Source organism: Canis lupus, chromosome 6, assembly GCF_011100685.1.
Source record: "Canis lupus familiaris isolate Mischka breed German Shepherd chromosome 6, alternate assembly UU_Cfam_GSD_1.0, whole genome shotgun sequence".
Classification (NCBI taxonomy): domain Eukaryota; kingdom Metazoa; phylum Chordata; class Mammalia; order Carnivora; family Canidae; genus Canis; species Canis lupus.
This window is the reverse complement of record NC_049227.1, coordinates 42,909,748-42,930,358: the sequence shown is the minus strand read 5'-3', so window position 1 is coordinate 42,930,358 and position 20,611 is coordinate 42,909,748. Positions and strand designations below refer to the sequence as shown.

Here is a 20,611-nt window from a genome sequence, read left to right as displayed (position 1 = left end):
GGATCGAATCCCACATCGGACTCCCTGCATGGAGCCTGCTTCTCCCTCTGCCTATGTCTCTGCCTCTCTCTCTCTCTGTGTGACTATCATGAATAAATAAATAAAATCTTTAAAAAAAAAATAGTTTAGTATAGATTTCTGCTAAATGTTGACGATTATGCTTTTCACCTACAAAGACTTACTGTAACTTCTTAAGTTTTTAAATCTTTTCTTTTTTAAGTTTTTAAATCTTAAGCAGGCCCTGCCTTTCTGAGTTTGAGCAGTTCCTTAGAATAGAGGCTACAACTTTATACTTCTTGGTATTCTCTGTGCCCACCATGCTACTTTACACACTTACTAAGCATTTGTTGACAATGATTCTACATCCTTCCCAAACCATAAATAGAACATGTCTATAAATGGTGGGACTCCCGCCACGTGGTCACTTGAGCCATTGCCCCAAGAGAGAAGTCTGTAGAACTATGACTTCAAACATGAATTGTTTTGCTGATCTTCTATCTTCTTTCATGGTCCTCCCGAATGGGTTTCTGAATTCACCTCTGCTGTCTCCTCCCCGGATCGTAAGTACCTCTAGATCAGCAGAAGCCTTGGGAGAACCTCTGTAAGAGGTCCAAGCAGGGCCTCACGGACGACTTGCTCACTAAACGCTGGATAACCACCAAACGCTCAGCCAGAGCTGCTCACAGCCCTGTGGGACAGAAAGGCCATTCATACATGTGAGCTGGCTAAGCATTGGAGAAAAAGTAGGGCTGCTAGAAACATCTGGAACCGGAAGCTTAAAGACTGACACAGCCATGTGTCTTGTAAGATATTCCACACAGAGCAAGACGGCCTGTTCTCTTGAGTGAGGATATAGTGTCTGAAATTACATCAATGAGCTCCTTGAGGAGCAGGAATATCCAGAGCTACCACAGGCACCAGACAGACCACAGGGGCTCACAGTCATCTAAACACAGGCTATCTTTCCAAGGAAGGCTCTGGTCACAACTGACTGGGATAAAAGATAACCTGTATCTCTGGAGTCCTGGCTATCTTGATCAGGCCACAATATAGTCTTGAGCCAATCGGGATTTGCAACTCTGGCTTTTCGGACAAAGCCCTACATACCTGACCCAGTCAATGCACACTGGCATTACTCACATTTTCCTATTGCCCAGTCACAGTAGGAGGAGGATCATTAGATATCGCTAGCAACACCTAGCTTCACCTGAACAACTCAAAGGATCATTATGGACCTCATTATCATTCAAAGAGTTCCTCTGGAAATGGAGGCCAGATTTATTAACTATAATTGTGGTCTTTTGCGACCCCTAAGCCCCCTTCCCTTCCCAATAACCAAGTACATTCTCCTTTTGAAAGCAAACTCACTGAAAAAACCCACTCACCTATGGCAAATGCAATTAACTTTTTATATTCCAGTCTTTACCATTCTTATACTAGTGAAAGTTAAAGAGAAAAATGAAATCAGATCTAACAATGGTCCAAACCTCAGATGAAAAGAAAAGGACATATGGAAAGAAGACAAACCCAGAAACACTGGGGAACTAAAAGCATGGATATAATCCTACCCCTTCAGTGGGAGAAGGATTTTGGATGTTCAGGAAAGAGTGGACAACCAAGGCATGGTTAGGAGACAGAATTCACAAGCGTCAGCAAAAGGCTAGCAATTCTAATGGTTAGTGACCGATTATACTCGGTACAACACAAGTGTCACTCTACAACGCAGTGGCATCTTAGATGTTTCAAAATATGTATTACTTTTAATGACAGCAACAAGAACCTTGGCTGCATCCCTCATTAGCCCTGAAGTCCATCTAGTGCAGAGACAAAACCTATTCATTTTAGGAACTAATATATAGCACAGCACATGGATGGCACTCCATAAATATTCAATTCATTTTCTTTATGAACTACTTGTGAAGCTCTGAAAAGGAAGATGATGAAGTAGAAAGGCCAGACCCACTTAATTTCCCCATGACAGAACGGAGTATGACATGTAAAAGTTCTATTCTGAGAGGATTTCTGCCTCCAGCCAAGATGGAGTAACAAGGGTCAGATGTGCTTTCCCACCTGAAAAAAAAAACCCCAAGACCACAGCATATGTAAAACAATAATAGTTTTCAAGGCACTGGACTTCAGGCAATGAAAGACACTGATCTCCGAGAGACAGGAAACAAACGAGGGCCTCCATCTGCCCTACCTTACTGTCTGGAGAGAATTTCTAGGCCACAGTGCAGGGAAGGGAAACCCAGGGTGGAGCCCAGAGGTCTCCTCAGTTGAAGAGATGAGGTGGTAGTCTGTGGAGGCGGTGGAGGTTGGGGTTCACAGAATAGAGTACTAGAAAGGCAAGAGCTGTACAGAAAGAGAACTTGAGATCCACAGCCAGAGGCTCTCCAACCAAACTGCCAAGCCTTCAACTAAGTCCTCATCAGCATATGTGTGTAAGGAAGCTACCTGAGACCAAGGAAAGTTCTACCTGAAAGAAATGAAAGAGACCATATCCAGGCCTCACATGGGTCCAGAAATAATTCCTGTTCCCAACCATAGTAGAAAACCTCTTATGTCACAGTAATTGGATAGAGTACTCAGAAAAGCTCTACCTCACTACCTCACTTCTCCTTACCTCAGGAGAAAAATTAACCCTCATCTAAATGCTATAATGGTCTTACCTTAAAAAGCTTAAAAAAAAACCAACAAAAACAAAAAGGACCAATTCACTGCTAAGGAACCTAACTATGGGGATCCCTGGGTGGCTCACTGGTTTAGCGCCTGCCTTCAGCCCAGGGTGTGACCCTGGAGTTCCTGGATCGAGTCCCACATCGGGCTCCCTGCATGGAGCCTGCTTCTGCCTCTGCCTATGTCTCTGCCTCTCTCTCTTTCTGTGTCCCTCATGAATAAATAAATAAAATCTTAAAAAAAGAAAAAAGGAACCTAACTATGCCTCGGACCAAAGTTCAAGATATTTATAGGACTATAAAAATATCTAGCACTCGAGAAGATAAAATCCACAATGTCCAACATTCAATCAAAAAACCAGGCGCCCAAAAAAAAAAAAAAAAAAAAAAAAAAAAAAAAAAACCAGGCGCCCAAAGAAGCAAGAAAACAGGAACCATAATGAAGAGAAAAATCAATCAAACTGACCCAGAAATAACACAGATAATAGAACTAATAGACAAAGACGTGAAGACAGCTGTAATTATACTCCACAGGTTCAAGAAATTAGAGAGCAGATTGAGCATGCTAAATAAAGGCCCAGAAGATAGGAAACAGACTCAAACTGGACTTCTAGAGATGGGAATTACAGTGTCTGGGATGAAAATTACCCTGGACAGCATTAACAGGAGAGGAGGCACTGCAGAAGAGGCCGTTAATAGACTTGAAGCCATACCCATGGAAACTATTCACGTGAGACATAGCAAAAAAGACAGGAAAAAATGAACAGAGCATCACTGGGCTACAGAGTTTCAAGTAACCTAATATATATGTAATAGGAGTCTCTGGAAGATGGGGGGTGGGAACAGGAAAAAAAATTGAAAGGAATAAGAGCCTCAAATTTCCCAGATTTAATGAAAAGTATAAACCCAGGGAGCTAAAAAGCTTACAAATCCCAAGCTTAAGGAGCATAATGAAAACTACACTGAAGCACATCACATTCAAAATGTTTAAAACCAGTGATAAAAATCTTAAAAGCATCCAGGAGAAACAAAAACATCATACACAGAAAAACAAAGAATCATAGCAGACTTCTCCTTGGTCACAGTGCAAGCCAGTGTATTGGTATCTCTAAAGAACTAGGGGGAAATTGTAAAGACAGAATTCTATGGCCAGTGAAAATAGTTGTTAAATGCAGGCTTTAGAAAAGAAAAGCTCTGTTCTTCTGAACTTGTTCATTGCCCCTCAGTATTATACGGTGGGCATGACTTTTTGACAGCCACAAGAGAGGGACTACACCAGTGCAAAAGATCTGAAAGACAGCTGAAATTCCAACTTACCATGTAGAACCAACCATTCTGGTTCCTAACACAGCTCACGTGATCTCTTCTTAGCTATTATTCTCACAGCACTTATGGATGTTGCTGGTACTATAACTATTTGCCTCTTTGACTACCTCTCAGATAATGCTAGGAATTCTTAGATGGCAAGCACTGTGCTCTGGTATCGCCTATCAGGCCTAGTACAAGGTCTTACATGCATTAAGAGCTCCACAAATATCTCTGTAGAAGTCTATTCACAAACCCCTGCTACCAACACTACTGACCTGTGTGTCATCTTCCTTCTAGCATAGTTACCAACATTTCCATAAATAATGGCTGAATAGGGATTCTTCCTATGGCCTTTCTGCCAGCCAGAACACTGTTAACACTAGCCCACACACATAATAGTGACCTCACTCCTCCTTCCCACTATACTTACCATCAGCTCCATATGGCCCAAACTGGTCAAGATGGCCTGCCTGCATCAAAGTGTTTGGAGACACAGGCCAGGGGAAGACTGTACAGAAGAGAAGTTCACACATTTGAGTACGAAGAATAGTGATCTGCATACTGAGATTTAGGCAGGACTTCCAGAGGTGGAAGCAGACACAAACAATAACAAGGTGGCTGTGCAGGTACAACAAACATGAGGATACATGCAAGCCTTCTGAAAGATGTCAAAGGATAACACAAGTAACCTACTAATGTCACCACCAGTCAAGGGCTGAGTATACAGCAGATGCTATAAGTGCTTGTTAAAAATGATAGAAAAGTTGTAGTAGGAATAGAAGGAAAATAAAAATACAGAAAAGGAAAAGTGTATAGAAGAAGAGTATTTGCTTGCATGCACAAAGAAAAAAGGAGATGAGGCCACAGGATCACTCTCGAATATGCATGGTTTCCAATCATATATACAGCTGAACATAATCAACCAATAAGTTATGGTTCAACTGTTCTAATCAAGGCAAAGTAAGATGAATAAGAGAAATATGAGCAGAGAACGAAGCTGTGTGGCTAGAAAGAACTGAAAGGCAAAATAATCCCTTTAAGGGGAGAAAACCCCAAACCATCAGCACAATATTACCAATGAATAGGCCACAATATTAAAATACTGAACATATAAAAACATGTGGGAGGCAAAGAGTTCAGCCAACAGAAGGTAGAGTGAGTGTCTACCTCAAGCAGTGTTGCAAAAACGATGTTATGTATTAGAGGTATATGTGACAATTGAAATGGAGAAGGTGGGGAGAGGTGACGCATGTTTCATTTCCAGAAAACAATGGCTGTGTTGCTCCAATGTACTATCCCTAAGAGGTAGATTATTTAGCACAAAGAGAACATGATCTGGCCACTTCCTATTGCTAAGCAGTGAGCCAAATGCACATTGCAGAAGCAGGCCAAAATTAAGGGAAACCGTGTATACATGCTGTTTATATGATGAACCAACAGTACAAAAGCCAGTATCCAGAGGGGCCACAGGGTAAATACAGTAATTCAGATTACTTCATCATACCCTATGGTAGGAAGCTCAGAAACCAAGCAGTTTAAGACTACGTAAAAAAAACAAACAAACAAGAAAAACCTCAGCTTGATTCAATCAGAAGCAGATGAGCATGGAACTTGCCACTCCTAGAGACAGATTTATTAATTTCCTAGCACAGTTACTGGTACAAGAAAAGACAAGATAGATCAATGGAACAAAACAAAGTCCAAGACCAGGCAAGGTTTTTTTCAGCCTATGATGAAGCTGGCATTTCAAGTTAGTGGTCGAAGTACTGGGGAAACTAGCTATTTGGAAAAAATAAGCTGGATCCTTAAAACCTTTCTTACCCCCACTCCCAAATAAATTCCACATACAGCAAAGATTTAAATATAAAAAGTCAAATCTTGAAAACCCTTGAAAGTATGAGTGACTATTGATATAATCTTAGAATGAGAAATTACAAAAAATAATACAGAAACTGGAACCCATAATATAACGTAGGGATTACCTGGACTATATAAAAGAATTTTAATGGCAAAACACAAAATGGTGGGCAGCCCCAGTGGCGTAGTGGTTTAGCGCTGCCTTCAGCCCAGGGCATGATCCTGGAGACCTGGGATCGAGTCCCAGGTCAGGCTCTCTGCATGGGGCCTGCTTCTCCCTCTGCCTGTGTCTCTGCCCCTCTCTCTCTCTCTCTGTGTCTCTATGAATAAATAAATAATAAAAAAAGATTCATTTATTAAAAAAAAAAAACACAAAATGGCAAGTTGAAAAAATTGGGAAAATTATTTGCAACAAGACAAAGGGTTTCTATCATAGCTGTCAAGTCAATAAGAAAAAGACAAAGACCTCCAAAGAAACTAGGAGGAAGACACAAACAAGCAATTCACAAAGGACAAGGAAGTGGCTAATAACATGGGAAAAGCTATTCAATTTCACTAGTAATCCAAAGAAAGTCACAGAAAAATAATGTAATGACACTTCCACCTTCCAGAAAAGCTGGACAGCACATATCCAGTGAGGAGGACAGGGAGACCAGCACCTGTGGGTGGGAGCATACCAACTGCTACCACTTTTCTGGAGATCTGCTCACTGATGTGAATTGGAACTGAAAATGTCCATACCATGCGACCCAGCAAACCCACCCTCGGGATCTATCACAGGGAGATTATTACACGTCTTGACAAAGGATGATCGTACCTGGATGTTGCAGCTAACAACTACTGGGCACTCCCTATAGGCCGCTGTGCGAAAGCATCTTAACACATTATCATCTAATCCATATAACAACGCCATAGATATCACTCTCTCAGTATATTCTAGGTGAAGGATTAAGCCTCGTTAAATATGCAATGATGCGCAATGAAACATACTGGGTGCTGCTGAAAATGTTTCAGGTATTCACTGACGCTGGAAGATACTTGCAGTGCGGTGCGTGTAAAGCAAGTTACAGGACAGTGTGTGAAATCTTGTGTGGGTACTTCTGGTTAGAAGCTACCTGGAGGGAGGGCCTTCAAAAAATTAACAGCACCTGTCTCTATATGGTAGAATTTATGGTGACACTTTTTCTTCTTTTTAGTTTTTCTGGATTGACTGAATTAATCCCCATGCCACCTCCAACTAGCAGGAATCATGTTTAAAAATAAAACTACAGGGCAGCCTGGGTGGCTCAGCAGTTTAGCACCACCTTCGGCCCAGGGTGTGATCCTGGAGACCGGGGATCGAGTCCCGCGTCGGGCTCCCTGCATGGAGCCTGCTTCTCCCTCTGCCTGTGTCTCTGCCTCTCTCTGTGTCATGAATAAATAAAATCTTAAAAAAAAAAAAAAAAGATTCTCACTCCCTCTCCCTGTCCCTCCCTAAAAAATAAAAATAAAACTACAGATTTTTTTATTTTTTTATTTTTTTTAATATTTTTTATTTATTTATGGTAGTCACAGAGAGAGAGAGAGAGGCAGAGACATAGGCAGAGGGAGAAGCAGGCTCCATGCACCGGGAGCCCGACGTGGGATTCGATCCCGGGTCTCCAGGATCGCGCCCTGGGCCAAAGGCAGGTGCTAAACCGCTGCGCCACCCAGGGATCCCAGATTTTTTTATTTTGAAAAAAAAAAAAAAAAGGATATATAAAAGAGTGGTGAGTGGTATAAAAAGTATACACAGAGCATATCAGTTTATTCTTCTGTTATACTGGCTAGCGGGATGCAAGAGAAGGTTACAGGACAGGTCAGAGAGCCCCGCTCCTCCCAGCCACACTAACAGGGGTGGGTCTCAATTTAAAGTAGACTTCCTAATACCACATCCCAACATCATTCTTCTCTGATAAACTCACAGTCTCTTGTTCATCACCTGTTGAACCGTGACTTCTAACGTCCCAGATGGCACTGGCAGCCGTCTGCTGCCCCCAGTAGGGAAGCTCTGGGCAGCAGGGAATCATTGGCTGGCATTTATAACCAAATTGGTTTTCAGGGACTCATTATGTTAGGAAGTAGGGGACAGCTTGTACTACCTTTTCTGAAACATTCACCTTGACAGATGATGGTAAGATTTACCCATGCATTTACTGCCTACCATTTTAAAGTCTGAGGTCCACACATTTTAGAGACCATGAATTAACACAAATGTCCATTTCTGTGGTCCTGTGGCCGACTGCTAGCTCCATCTGGAAAATGAGAAAGGCCACAAAACACAACATCCTTCACAGGATAACTTTATCTTCACATCCAATTAAGCCAGAAGCCTAATTAAATTACTGTTGCTGTAGCTCAGAGAACTTAAAGTTGGTCCTGAGAGTCACTGTAGCTTGGAAAGAAAATGTGGTAATGAGAAACTTCTGCCTGTCTTAGTTACACACCTGATGGAAAGTAAAACACTGAGAGAACCAACACTGGCACAACCAAACATGGGTCAGTTTCACAGGGTTGGCCCCAACTGAGAATCCACTTGCAGATGACCAGACCAGGAATGGCTTCTCTGGCTGGTAAACGAGGGAATGAATCCCTTGACGGCATCTTTCGCACAAATTCCTTCTTTTGACAAGTACCTCTGTCTACCACGTGCCATGCCCTATTTGGAGCACTGGGGAAACAGCAGTGAGAGTACATGTTCCGTGCTCATGGAGCATTTATACCCCAAAACACACTTCCTGCAGAAGTCTAAAAATGAAGGCTAACCATGCTAGTAGACCTTTAATCTAGAGACGACAGCCTGTCACAGCGAAAATACAACTATGAAAGTAGGTATGAAAGCCCAGACCAGTAACTCGCTGGTTGGAAAAACAGGCTCAAATTATTTTCTCTCTTGGGAATCCACTTCCTCAGAAGTAAAACTGAATTATGCTCCTTCACTCACTGGAATAATAGGAATCAAATGAAATAACATACAAAGGCAAGGCCCTGGTGATCTCATAAAAGCTGGAAATTTAAGATTCAGGCTTCTTAACCCCAACTAGGGAACACAGGGACAGACGGGACACAGGGCTGTGCAGAAGAGGTCTGCGAAACAACCTAGGTGACGCTTTTGCAGGCAGGAAGAACATCTTAACAGAATTCAGTTCCGTTAAATAAGGCGCTGCTAGGATCATAAAACATGAGCTAAAAATAAGATCACAAATGTTCCAGTTCTCATGGAGACTATTCTTAGAAATGAAAACACTAAACACAAAATATTACACAAGTTTTCATACCTACTCAATTATTCAGTTTTCTGCAAGGCAAGACGATACAGAGGAGAGCCCTGGGCTAACATTCAATCTGAATTTTATTTCCAGCTCTGCTGTGTGAACTTGAGCAGTGCAATCTAACTTCACAGCCAAGGTGAGGGGGATGGAATGCCAACATTTCTACTCCTTATGAACTTTAAAATTCTGACTCATCAATAATTTAACCACTCCGTTTGCTTTTCCAGTGCTCTTTGTTTAAAACAAACAAAAAACCAACTAAGCCTGCCGGCTCTGCAATACGTCAGTGTTGAAAGGAGAGGGCAACAGCAACCTGCTTTAGGCAGAAACCCCAAAGACCCACACACTCACTGGAAGGAAGCAAGGGAGGCCTCTGGGGCCAGGATCCATGTAGCAGAAATTTATGCATCTGACTTCTAAGATAAACCTACAGACCATCACTCTGATCAATTTGCTAAACTTGTCAGAACTGCCTAAAATTAGTGACCCATTTTCTTAGCTTACAGAGGCAGCAAATAAAATCTGGGGGATAGTACGTCTCAAGACAGGGTCAGCAGCAAGAAGGAGATGGATATTCCAAGGGGACTGTCATTTCTGCAGAACAAAAAAGTAAGCTCCAACAAGCAAACAGGCCCCACACATCTCAACAGCCTTGAGGGCATGAATGCCACGCCAGATTAAAATAATTTAATCTCTTCTTAAATGATCCAGTGTCATACTGTTGACTAAGAAGGCAGAGAAATATTTTAGAAAGATTCTCATTAAACAACCACAAAAAAACCTTTGGAACTTGAAAGGGTGGGCTTAGTTTTTGCAAAGTTCACTTTTGTGGGATAACTCAGTTCTCCTTATGCCCAATAAAAGCTGGATTTCCAAATCTTAGTCCCACTTCAAAGAAAAAGTGATAAGGGATAGGCCCTAGTTGGCAGCCACTGACCCACTGGGGGTGGGGACCAATCCCTCACTGCCTCTGCAGCAACCACACCCGCCTTCCTCCAGACCCTTGGGCACACCGAGCTCTTTCTAGCCCCAGGCCTTCGAACCTGCGGTTCTCTCTGCCCATGGTACTCCTACTGATCAAATTCTATTCATCTTCAAGTCTCAGTTCGAATAATTTCTCAGTGAGTCCTTAATGTCCCCAGACTAAAAGGACCTCTGTCAATTATTCTCCTGCTGGTACTTTTCTTCTTCCGGGTATATTTATGACTACATATTTGTTTAACGTTCATGTTTTCTGTTGGCTCTTGTCGGCCGTGTGCCACCATCAGTTTCCAGGACTGAGGATCCAGTACAATGTCCAACATCTGGAAGGTATGCAATCTGCAACGGCTGAAATAAAGAATACCAATAATGGTAGTGAACTCTTACTGAGCACCTATGACAGGTGACATACCCCTACCCTTCTAGAGGTGAAGCAGCAGCCTCAGAGCGGTCGAGTACTTTGTGCAGAATTACACAGCTGGTAGGTGGCAGTGCAATGATTCAAACTCCTACCTGCCTGCTTCCAGACTACAGGTGTAATGACTACTCTTCCCTCCAGCACTGTGTGAGGCAAAAGTGGTGCAGGAATAGCACAAGCCTGGCCCCCACCTTTAATAAAATTATAATCCGAGGCAAAAAAGTTTCATAAACCAAAGTGAACATGAGATGGAATAATACAGTTAAATGCTAGATTACGCGGCACTATTAAATGTTGTAGGAAAAAAGAAAGCCACTAGAGCTAGAAGGGCATTGAGACAGGAGGAAAACCATGTGAACAAAGATGGAGAAGTACATAGCACATGACCAGCTCAATGGACTGGTGGACAGATCACACTAACTGAACAGAGGGTTAACACAGGCCAGGAAATGGTCAAATGTTAGACTGAAGAGACATGCACCTAAGAAAAAATAATTCCATTAACATTCTGGTCTGCTATGCTTCCAAGCAAAGTTCCTGAGCAGCACCTATCACATCTTGTTACTATTTCTCAAAGCTTCACAGAGGTTAGTACCGTGCAAATCTAACAGTGGTGCCTGTTAACAAATGAGGGTGAAGCCAGCAACATGCCATTTCAGAGCTGTTAAAACCATAGTCACTAACTCCAATAAACTACAGCTTAATGAAACAGAAGTAGTTATCAAATGATAAGTAGTCTTATTTTTTTACCATCGTAAATTCTTTAAAACTATGAGTAAACAACTATATATACTGAAAACTACTAGAACTAAATGATGGTAGGATTATTATTTCTCCTGAATCTCCCATAGCTTCAGGAAAAGACACTTACTTGAGTTAATCTCTCTCTTACTTTATATACCCTTGTTCGTAAAATCCCAAGTCCAAGGACATAAGTAGTATATATTTCTTAAGCCAGATTTGGTTTCTATGAGTATCCATGATGATTTTCTAGGAATATTACAGCAATGAAAAAAAATTCAAGTACATACACAAATACTTGGGCATCTAACTGGTAATGCATCAGAATCTTTGTGGAAAGAATTATTGTAAGATAAAGGATGGATACACATTAAACCCCACATCTCATTTAATCTTCACAATGACCCTAAGACATAGATATTAGGATATCCATTTTATAGATGAAAAGACCAAGGCTCACTGAGATTAATGTGTCCATGCTCACCACTGAAGTTTGACTCCAGCCAGGTTGATCTAAGATCATGTTCCCTCCTATCCACTGCTTCAAAGAACTGCCAATCACATTAACAAGTTAAAATTTTGATGTAATCATGAAGGTTAAAAAAAGAACACATACACTTCTCACATTGCTGCCAATCTTGACTCAGCCTCCTTCTTGCCACCCCCACCCAAGCCTGTCACCCAACTCTGCCAAGTGATAAAACCACCTCATCTCATGTATCTCCTCTTATGCATGTGTTCCTCTGGGGTTGGTATTTATCAGGATCATCTGGCTGACAATTGGACCTTATGGAATCAGCAGCCAGATCAACAGGCTTATTAAGAAATGACATAAATCACACATATGTCATACTTTAAGGTTTTCAAGACATTTTCTCTTCAAAGCCCCTGATGATGCTACATTTTATATGAAGGGAAACTAAGGCTTAAAAAGGCTAACTGAGGGCAGCCCCTGTGGCCTGCAGCCTGGGGTGTGATCCTGGAGACCTGGGATCGAGTCCCACGTCAGGCTTCCTGTATGGAGCCTGCTTCTCCTTCTGCCTGTGTCTCTGCCTCTCTCTGTCTCTATGAATAAATAAAATCTTAAAAAAAAAAAAAAAAGGCTAACTGAGCGCTGCTGAGGGTTCAATGACCTTAAGGAGCAGAGAATTCACAATTCTATGACTTATAGCTGGGGTCTATAACCTTGCCTTATCCCTAAAGCAAATGCATTAATTCAAAACATCTCTATGAGGGGCACCTGGGTGGTTCAGTAGGTTCCATGTCTGCCTTTGGCTCGGGTCATGACCCAGGGAATCCTGGGATTGAGCCCTGAGTCAAGCTCCCTGCTCAGCGGAGAGTTGGCTTGTCCTCTCCCTCCGCCCCTCCCCCCCTGCTTGTGTGCTCTCTCCCTCTCAAATAATAAAATAAAATATCTCTATGAAGCACTTCCAAATGTAGCACCATGTTGGGACATCTGTGTTCTACTCTCAGCTCTTGGCCCACATACAAATCATTTAGCCTCATCAGTAAAAGTAAGAGATCTGGGCAGCTAATCAGCCTAACAATCTATGATTCACACTGTTAAGCACATTATCAGCAAGAACTCAACCTCATCCTTTCCCACAAATATTAAGAGCAATCTGTTCACTGGCTTCACCATCTCAGAGCTCTTGGGTTTCTCACGCCTTGGCTCCCATTCTCCCCTGATGAGATCCAGGAGTCCAAGAGTGTTTCTTAGGACCCTTAGCACTTCAAGTATAAAAGGTGGTCTGCCCTGCCCTCTACTCTGTCCTCCTGTTAGACCTACTCTTCAAAACCACAGCAATGGCCAACTTCTGAACGCTCAACTCTTCCTGGCTCCCCATTCCCACCTCTGCTTTCTCCAGCTCTGGCTTCATGTCCAGCACTACCTGTTAAGAGATGTTCCCTAGGAAGTCCCTTCCCACCTCTGCTTTCTCCAGCTCTGGCTTCATGTCCAGCACTACCTGTTAAGAGATGTTCCCTAGGAAGTCCCAATGTACAACTCCCTGCCCAGACCTCTCCTCTCCTTCCTCCTCCTGCCCTGCCCAAGACCTACCTTTCTTGACTTCTCTATATGTTTTTCTGGAAACCTTAGATATACTACTCATCAGCTCCTTCTGCTCCACAGAAACTTTCCATTAACCATTCTCTGAGGACATCCTAGATTTCCCTACCATCATGCCTTTACAGATCTCCTTAAGAATTACTTCCATACTTTTGATTCTCTCTTCATCCAAGAGGTCTTCCAGACCACTGCATTATAGTGGGCTTGCCTTTTTAAAAACTTCTTCCAAATTTCCATCAAGCCGTCTCTGAACACCTAATCCTTAAAGCAGCACCGATGAGAATATCTTGAACATTTACCTTGGATGTCAAAAGGCCTGGACTCCACTATATGTAGTTTACTAAGTGCTTAAGTGAATTACATGAACATAATACATTTAACAAAACATTTTGTAAAATTTTTATTTCACTCTCCAAATAATCCTAAAGTTGCTTCTCTAGTTTAAAAAACTATAAAGATCAGAGAAGTTAAGTGATTGTCCATGATCACACAGCTATAAAGCAGCAGAGCCAGGACTCAAATCTGGGTATTGAGATCTCTCTTTTGAATTTTGTATACAACATTTGCATCCCTTTGACAAACAGTAGGTACCAGATAGACATTTTTTTTAAAGATTTTATTTATATTATTCATGAGAGACACACACACAGAGAGAAGCAGAGACACAGGCAGAGGGAGAAGCAGGCTCCATGCAGGGAGCCCGATGTGGGACTTGATCCCAGGTCCCCAGAATCACGCCCTGAACTGAAGGCGGCGCTAAACCGCTGAGCCACGGAGGCTACCCCCAGATACGACATTTGATTTGAACTATCTTGTCTAGGAAGTACAAAGTCAATCAAAATTTTCCTCCCCAGTTAAATTCTCTTAGTCCTTCAGAGTGATCTTACTGTTGAACCAGACTTGCAAACTGGCTTAAGTACAATATCAGAACTTAGTTTCTTAGAACACACAAGAAGAAAAGAACAAAACTCTTAACAAAAGCAAATATGAGAGAGAGAGTATTCAAGCTCTAGAAGGAAAAAAAAACCCCACACATTTTCTTCTGACAAAAAAAAAAAAAAATCAAGCCAATTAATCACTCATATGATTCTAGCTAGCACAGGGCTGAGTATATTAATGGGTAAGTTGATCATGTATTTTCAAACACACAAGCAGCCAAGACTGAAAAAAAAAAAAAAAAGAAAAGAAAAAAGAAAAAGAAAAAGGCCCCAGTTTTGGCATAGTACTGTAGGGAAGAAAAAAAAATTTACTGTTACATGTTTACTGGGTTTGCTTTTGGACTATCCAAGCTAGTAGCTTTGCTTAGCATTAGATTTTTCAGGCAACAGAGAATGATAAAGTATTACTCAAAAAACAAATGAGTCAAGTGTCTTTCATAATTATATGAAAAAACCCAATCCTGCTATCTTGAAGAACACTCGTATTTCAGTGAAGCAAGCTCTGGAGGTGGTAACAAATTACCCCCAGATGTGAAATCCCAGGCTATGTTCAAGTTCACCTGGGAAGCAGAACAGCCTTAATTTGCTTCTAAATTTGGAAACAACCAATAAACATTTGTGATCACAACCTCTGGCCTCCCCCTCTCCATATGAGTCAGAATTGTTTTAGACATTTTAAATTTAATCCAAAATTTCTCATGTTGTAGATGAGGAACTGAGAGCTAGATTCTGAAACGCAAAACAGAAAATAAACTGCATTCACAGAAAACTTCCTCAGCAAAACACCACAGGCTCTGAATGGAAGATTCTGTTTTCACTGTGGTTTCCTGAGACTAGGGTTCGGGGTAGAGCAGGGAAAAGAGCCTCAATCTTTGAAAAAAAAAAACAAAACAAACAAAAAACAGAAAAACCCACCACGTGTCTGGCTTTCACCTAACAACCTCTATAGGATTGAAGGGTCTGTTAGGAAGATTCATTCAACCCAGCTAGCTCACAGCCACATATTACTAACCCGACTTTGATTAGAAATTGACCAGCATGTTCCTCAAGTGCCATTCCTCCTCAAACCCACCTACACACAGATCCCTGAGGCTACCTAGACAATGGGAAGAACAAATCTCTCCCAAAATTTTAAAATAGTAACAGATGCAAAAGAAACACTATTACAAAGAGATAGGAAGGTAACTGAAAAATTTTGGAAACTTACAAACGCACTATCAATTTGATAATATTTTTAGAGCTACTATCACAACGCCTTTTGCTAGAAAAGCTATATATTTATACATTTAAATATTTAATTTATTTATTTCAGAGAAAGAGTCCATGAGTGTAGGAGAGAAGGAGAGAGGAAGAAGCAAGCTCTTTCCTTGTGGGGATCCCCATGCAGTACTCCATCCCAGGACTCCAGATCATGACCTGAGCTGATGGCAGGTGCTTAACCATCTCAACCACCCAGGTGCCCTGAAAAGCTGTATTTTTAATTACATGTCAAATCTGATAGTTTTGCCTACCGTAATATTAGCTTCTAACCATATAAAACATCTGAGCATCATTTCTCCAGTCTTGAAACACATTTCACTTTCTGTAAAGACAGAATTTGAAGGGCACCTGGGCGGCAAAGTTGGTTAAGCATGCAACTCTTGGTTTCGACTCAGATCATGATCTTAGAGTCATGAGATTGAGCCTCGAGTTGGGCTCCTGCACTCAGCATGGAATCTGCTCGGGATTCTCTCCTCCTCTCTCTCTGTGCCTCCTACTTCATGTGCGCTCTCTCTCTCTCTCTCAAATCTTTAAAAAAGAAAAAACAACTTGAGGGATGGGGTGGACAGAAAGGGAGAGAGGTGAGCAGACGTCACTCCTGCTCTGAAAGTTACCACTCAGTGTTAAGCATTGCCCTTCTTGTGAGGATCACACAAGGATAACAGGCCAACTAGGACAAAGTTGGGGAGCAGAGTCTCTGCAGACACCCACTGAGAATCCAATGCTTGTTGGCAAGAGCTGATTGGAAATCAGCAGAGTGCAGAAGAAGCTAATAGCCTCTGTGAACCTGACATGAGAGATCAGATCAAAACAGCAGGATGGAGAGCCTATTATTATTATCATTACAGAAAGAAAATAACCATTAGAAATTGACCAGAACATAAGCCTTCTTCCAATTATTTCCACAAACAGGAGATTCAGATTTCTAATTAAAAATCACTACACACAGAGCCAAATATTTGAGTCAGCAGAGAACTTACCTAATTGTTACACTGCATTCCCTCGGAGCCATTTGTCCTGCCTGGACAGCTTTCTACCCTCAGCTCAACCAAACCACAGATGAAGATTAACCTTTCCCCATATAAATATACTTCATCAAATCTGCTGACACTCGGAACTGAAATCCCCAATGCAGAAGTCATTTTAATGTCCTTTAGGGGTTAAAGGTCTGATTAGTACACTGCATGGGTGTAGAACCCTCACGAGGATTTTGCTCCTTCTGCTCAACCAGGACCAAGAAGGAAACAGAATTCCTCTTCTTTGACTTTGGTGTAAAACAAACGAGTGGAACAGAATCGAGCTATTAACTCAAGGGTGGTGGGGGGGATCGAGCTATTAACTCAAGGGTGAGCTGTGGAGTGCTGGGGAGGACAGTACCGTGGGGAGAGGCTGGATGTGGTAATAAATAATGCAGTTAGAAAGTTCCAGGGCAGTTAAAGGCACTGACCCCTTCAGATTTCCGGGTGTGACAAAGATCCACAACTGGCTAGGAGCGGCAGCTCCCTGAACCTCCAACAGGCACATTCAGTCCTGTCAGCCTGGACTCAGCCTTGCCAGCACCAGCAAACAAACACGCACATTCTTCTCAGAGCCCACATGCCATACAACACAGTCTCTCTACAGGGCCTGTTTATTTAAGAAACCAGATGCTTTGATGTTGGGGTAGAAGTTGGGGAGTTCTGTGTGAAGGAGTAGTTAATGACAGGAGCAGAGGGAGGACAGAGACTGAGCAGTAGCTGGCTTTTAATCGTAAGTTTTGAAAGTTTTAAGGAAATTATCAAACAGTCAGAACCGAGGAATGAAAAGTACGGAAATTATGTCAGCAACCACTGCAACTCTGGCCAAAGCATTTCATCTGTTTCTTTAAGACAGTTTTCATGCCTAACCTCAAAGGGGTACTTATAGGAGGAATGTTTTGAAGCAATCCAACTTAGCAACCAACATTAGTAAAATCTTCTGTGCTTGCTCAATTTCTCTCATGTGCAAAGGCTATACATGTCACAAACACTCCGAGCGCTTAAAGGAAAGAATCAATTAAAAGTGTGGCATGAAAACAGTTTTGTGTTAAAGGCAAAAAAGGAGGTTATTTCTTGAGTCTAAAAGAAGGGCACTGGGATCCCTGGGTGGCGCAGCGGTTTGGCGCCTGCCTTTGGCCCAGGGCGCGATCCTGGAGACCCAGGATCGAATCCCACGTCGGGCTTCCGGTGCATGGAGCCTGCTTCTCCCTCTGCCTGTGTCTCTGCCTCTCTCTCTCTCTCTGTGACTATCATAAATAAATAAAAATAAATAAATAAAAAATAAAAGAAGGGCATTTATAAATACACATACATATCTGCCAAATTTCATGAGGGAAGGAGCCTAAGTTATAGGTCATTAGGGCACAGATCTCTTAAAACCAGAAGAATATAAAAGAGTGCTTTAGTTTTACCTTGCTTTGTAAAGATTAAATGCCAATATATTCTCACAGGCCAAACAAGCAACAGTCTAGGAGATCTGCTAAAACCTTCTGAGGCTTTTCACTGTCCAGTCTGAATTATCTTTTCTTTGTATCTCAGCACCCCCAGCATCCGGCACATCTTGGACATTTGGAGGCCATTCTCATACACTGACTATACGAATTAACATGGCTTAACATGAACAGCAAGTTTTAACAAATAAGAGAACCAAGAACTTCTGATTTTCTTGGGAACTGAATCCTGCCATCTTATGAAAGGCTACTCTAAAAAGTATATAATATCCCTGATAAAAAGTTGTTCTATCACGCTGATACTTTTATTTCACACTGCTTATGAAAGGTCCCAAAATACTAGATCTCTTCAGTACGGTTCAGGATGATTTATCAGGACTTCTAAAAATGAAGAACCGAAAAGCAGAACAGCCTACTACGTAATTCCTGGTTAAGGAGATGGACCTCTAAGAACTGCTTTACTCAACTATGTGTAAGGTGAAGATTATTCACAACGGCTTCACTTTCACCATGTATACATGTTATAAACAGGATGGGATTTCTGAAGAAGAGACCATGGCTGGTTAACAAGTGCAAAAAGAGCTATTTAAAATTAGGTCACTGATGGGGATCCTTGGGTGGCGCAGTGGTTTAGTGCCTGCCTTTGGCTCAGGGTGCGATCCTGGAGACCCGGGATTGAGTCCCACATCGGGCTCCCGGTGCATGGAGCCTGCTTCTCTCTCTGCCTATGTATGTCTCTGCCTCTCTCTGTGTGGGACTATCATAAAAATAAATAAAAATAAAAAAAAAATAGGTCACTGAAAGAAAACTGAGGGGGGGGGGAAGCCACACACAAAGAATATATTGGAAACAGTAGCTAAATAAAATGACAGAAATAGAGGGACGTTTCTTTTCATATGGACCTAAAAGAACAAGTTCCAGTTTTTTCAACCTCTAGCTTCAGAAATCAATAGTTTACAAAAGACATATCAAGTCAAACCAATCAGGGAATAATTCGGGAGTAGCAGCAGGTCCTAGGGTAGGGCAAGCAGCAAGAGAAGAATCTAAAATGTGGGGTAAGATTTCTGTGTCCAGCTGACTCCCGGAAGGAAGTGATCCTGTTGTAAGTTCACCATCAGCGCTGTAAAGCCTTTCTCAACTCCCCACTGTGAGATGGAATCTACACCATTATCTCCCCGGTACTCATTCCACCCTATCTGTACCCAACTGGTCCTCACCCATCAGCACTACTTTGGCTGTTGGTGCAGCTGTTGGCTGTATGGCCTTAAGTGGGGGCTCTCCCTGACTGGCGGGGCTCTGACTGCAGCTGCCCCGGGGACCTCACATCTGAGAACTCTGCACAGGTAACTAGTCCAGGCAGAGGGAGAAGGGCAGTTCAAGGAGAGACTGAGATTGGGCAGGCAGGGGATGTGGTTATACCGGGCCAAGTGCAGTTAAGCGCTTGTCTTTATTCCTCTGTGCAACTCTTCCTGAAAGAGGAAGGGATGTAACAGAGAATATATCAAATTGAGAATACACTGTGCAAATACGGGTGGCAACAATTAAAGCTCTAGTTCTTGAGAAACGTGAGGAAGATGCCGTGTTGCACCAGAGCAAGGAGCCAGGACCTTCTTAACAATGGGCTTTGTCAAGCCCGTAAGTGTGCAAAGGTCGAGGGGCCTGTCCCCTGGGACAGAGCTACCACAATTTCTGAAGTTTCCAAGGAGAACCCAGCGCACAGGAGACCATCCGCAATGTGGGTCCTGACTGCTGGAAATCTTGTTACAGCAGGATGAAGACAACCCGGTCCGAGGCCAAGGCCAGGCTAGAAGGTCAAACTGAAGGCGGAGGAGAGAGCGCGTGGGTGGCCGTGAGCCCCCTGCAAGCCGGCGCCTCCACGTCCGGACACGCAGCGACCCGAGCCCCGCCGCGCTCCGGGAAGGGCCGCCGGCGAGGTCGCACCTTCGCCTCGCGCAGCCCAACTGCTCGGCGCTTGGGGAGTCCTTCCTCCAGCCTCCCCGCGGGTCCTGGCCACGGGAGCCTCATTACTGACACGACGCAAAGCAACGACGCTCGAGAGACTTGTGACAACTTAAAGAAAAAAAAAAAAAAAAAGAATGCCGTGGAAGTCTAGGCTGCCTCCGCTGTGACGACACAGCCGCGCGGGCCGGACTCGCCGCCGCAGCCGGGGCCCGGCGAGGGGGGGGGGGGCGGGGGGCGGGGGGGGCGGCCTGCGCCCCCGGGCCCCCGTGGACACGCCAGGCGCGCGGCGAGGGGCGGGGGGCCGGGGGGGATCGGGGGGGGGGCCGGGGGGGCCCGGCGGCCGCTCACCTGGTGCGTGTTGTTGGCCAGCTTGGCCACGACGTCCCGGACGCGGCCGCAGTCCTGGTCGTCCTGGAGCGCGCTGCGGCGCCAGCGGCCGGCGCGGAGACCGGGGCCCCCGGGCGCGGCGGCGCGCAGCCCCCAGCTCACCCCGACGGGCCCGGGCCAGCGCGACAGCGGCGCGGCGGGCGGCGGCGGCGCGTCCAGCCGGTCCTGGCCGAGGCTGGCGGGCGGCAGCAGCTGGACGAGGAGGAGGAGGGGGAGGCCGAGGCCGTGCGCGGCTGCCCGGGGCCGCTCCATCGCCGCC

The 20,611-nt window shown here is 43.6% G+C and overlaps 1 protein-coding gene across 4 annotated transcripts in view; it reads right to left on the bottom strand.

Moving 5' to 3' along the window:
• The window catches only part of SORT1 (sortilin 1), a 67,164-nt gene extending 46,560 nt beyond the window's left edge, over nucleotides 1-20,604 (bottom strand). The window contains exon 1 of one of the 4 annotated variants that reach the window (XM_038541081.1): nucleotides 20,314-20,604. In XM_038541081.1, the coding sequence (XP_038397009.1) occupies nucleotides 20,314-20,604 (291 nt within the window). Of the gene's footprint in view, nucleotides 1-19,944; nucleotides 20,001-20,313 lie in introns of those variants that run through there. The other 3 variants (XM_038541083.1, XM_038541082.1, XM_038541084.1) reach the window with 3 other exon arrangements.
• Nucleotides 20,605-20,611: the final 7 nt, after the last annotated feature.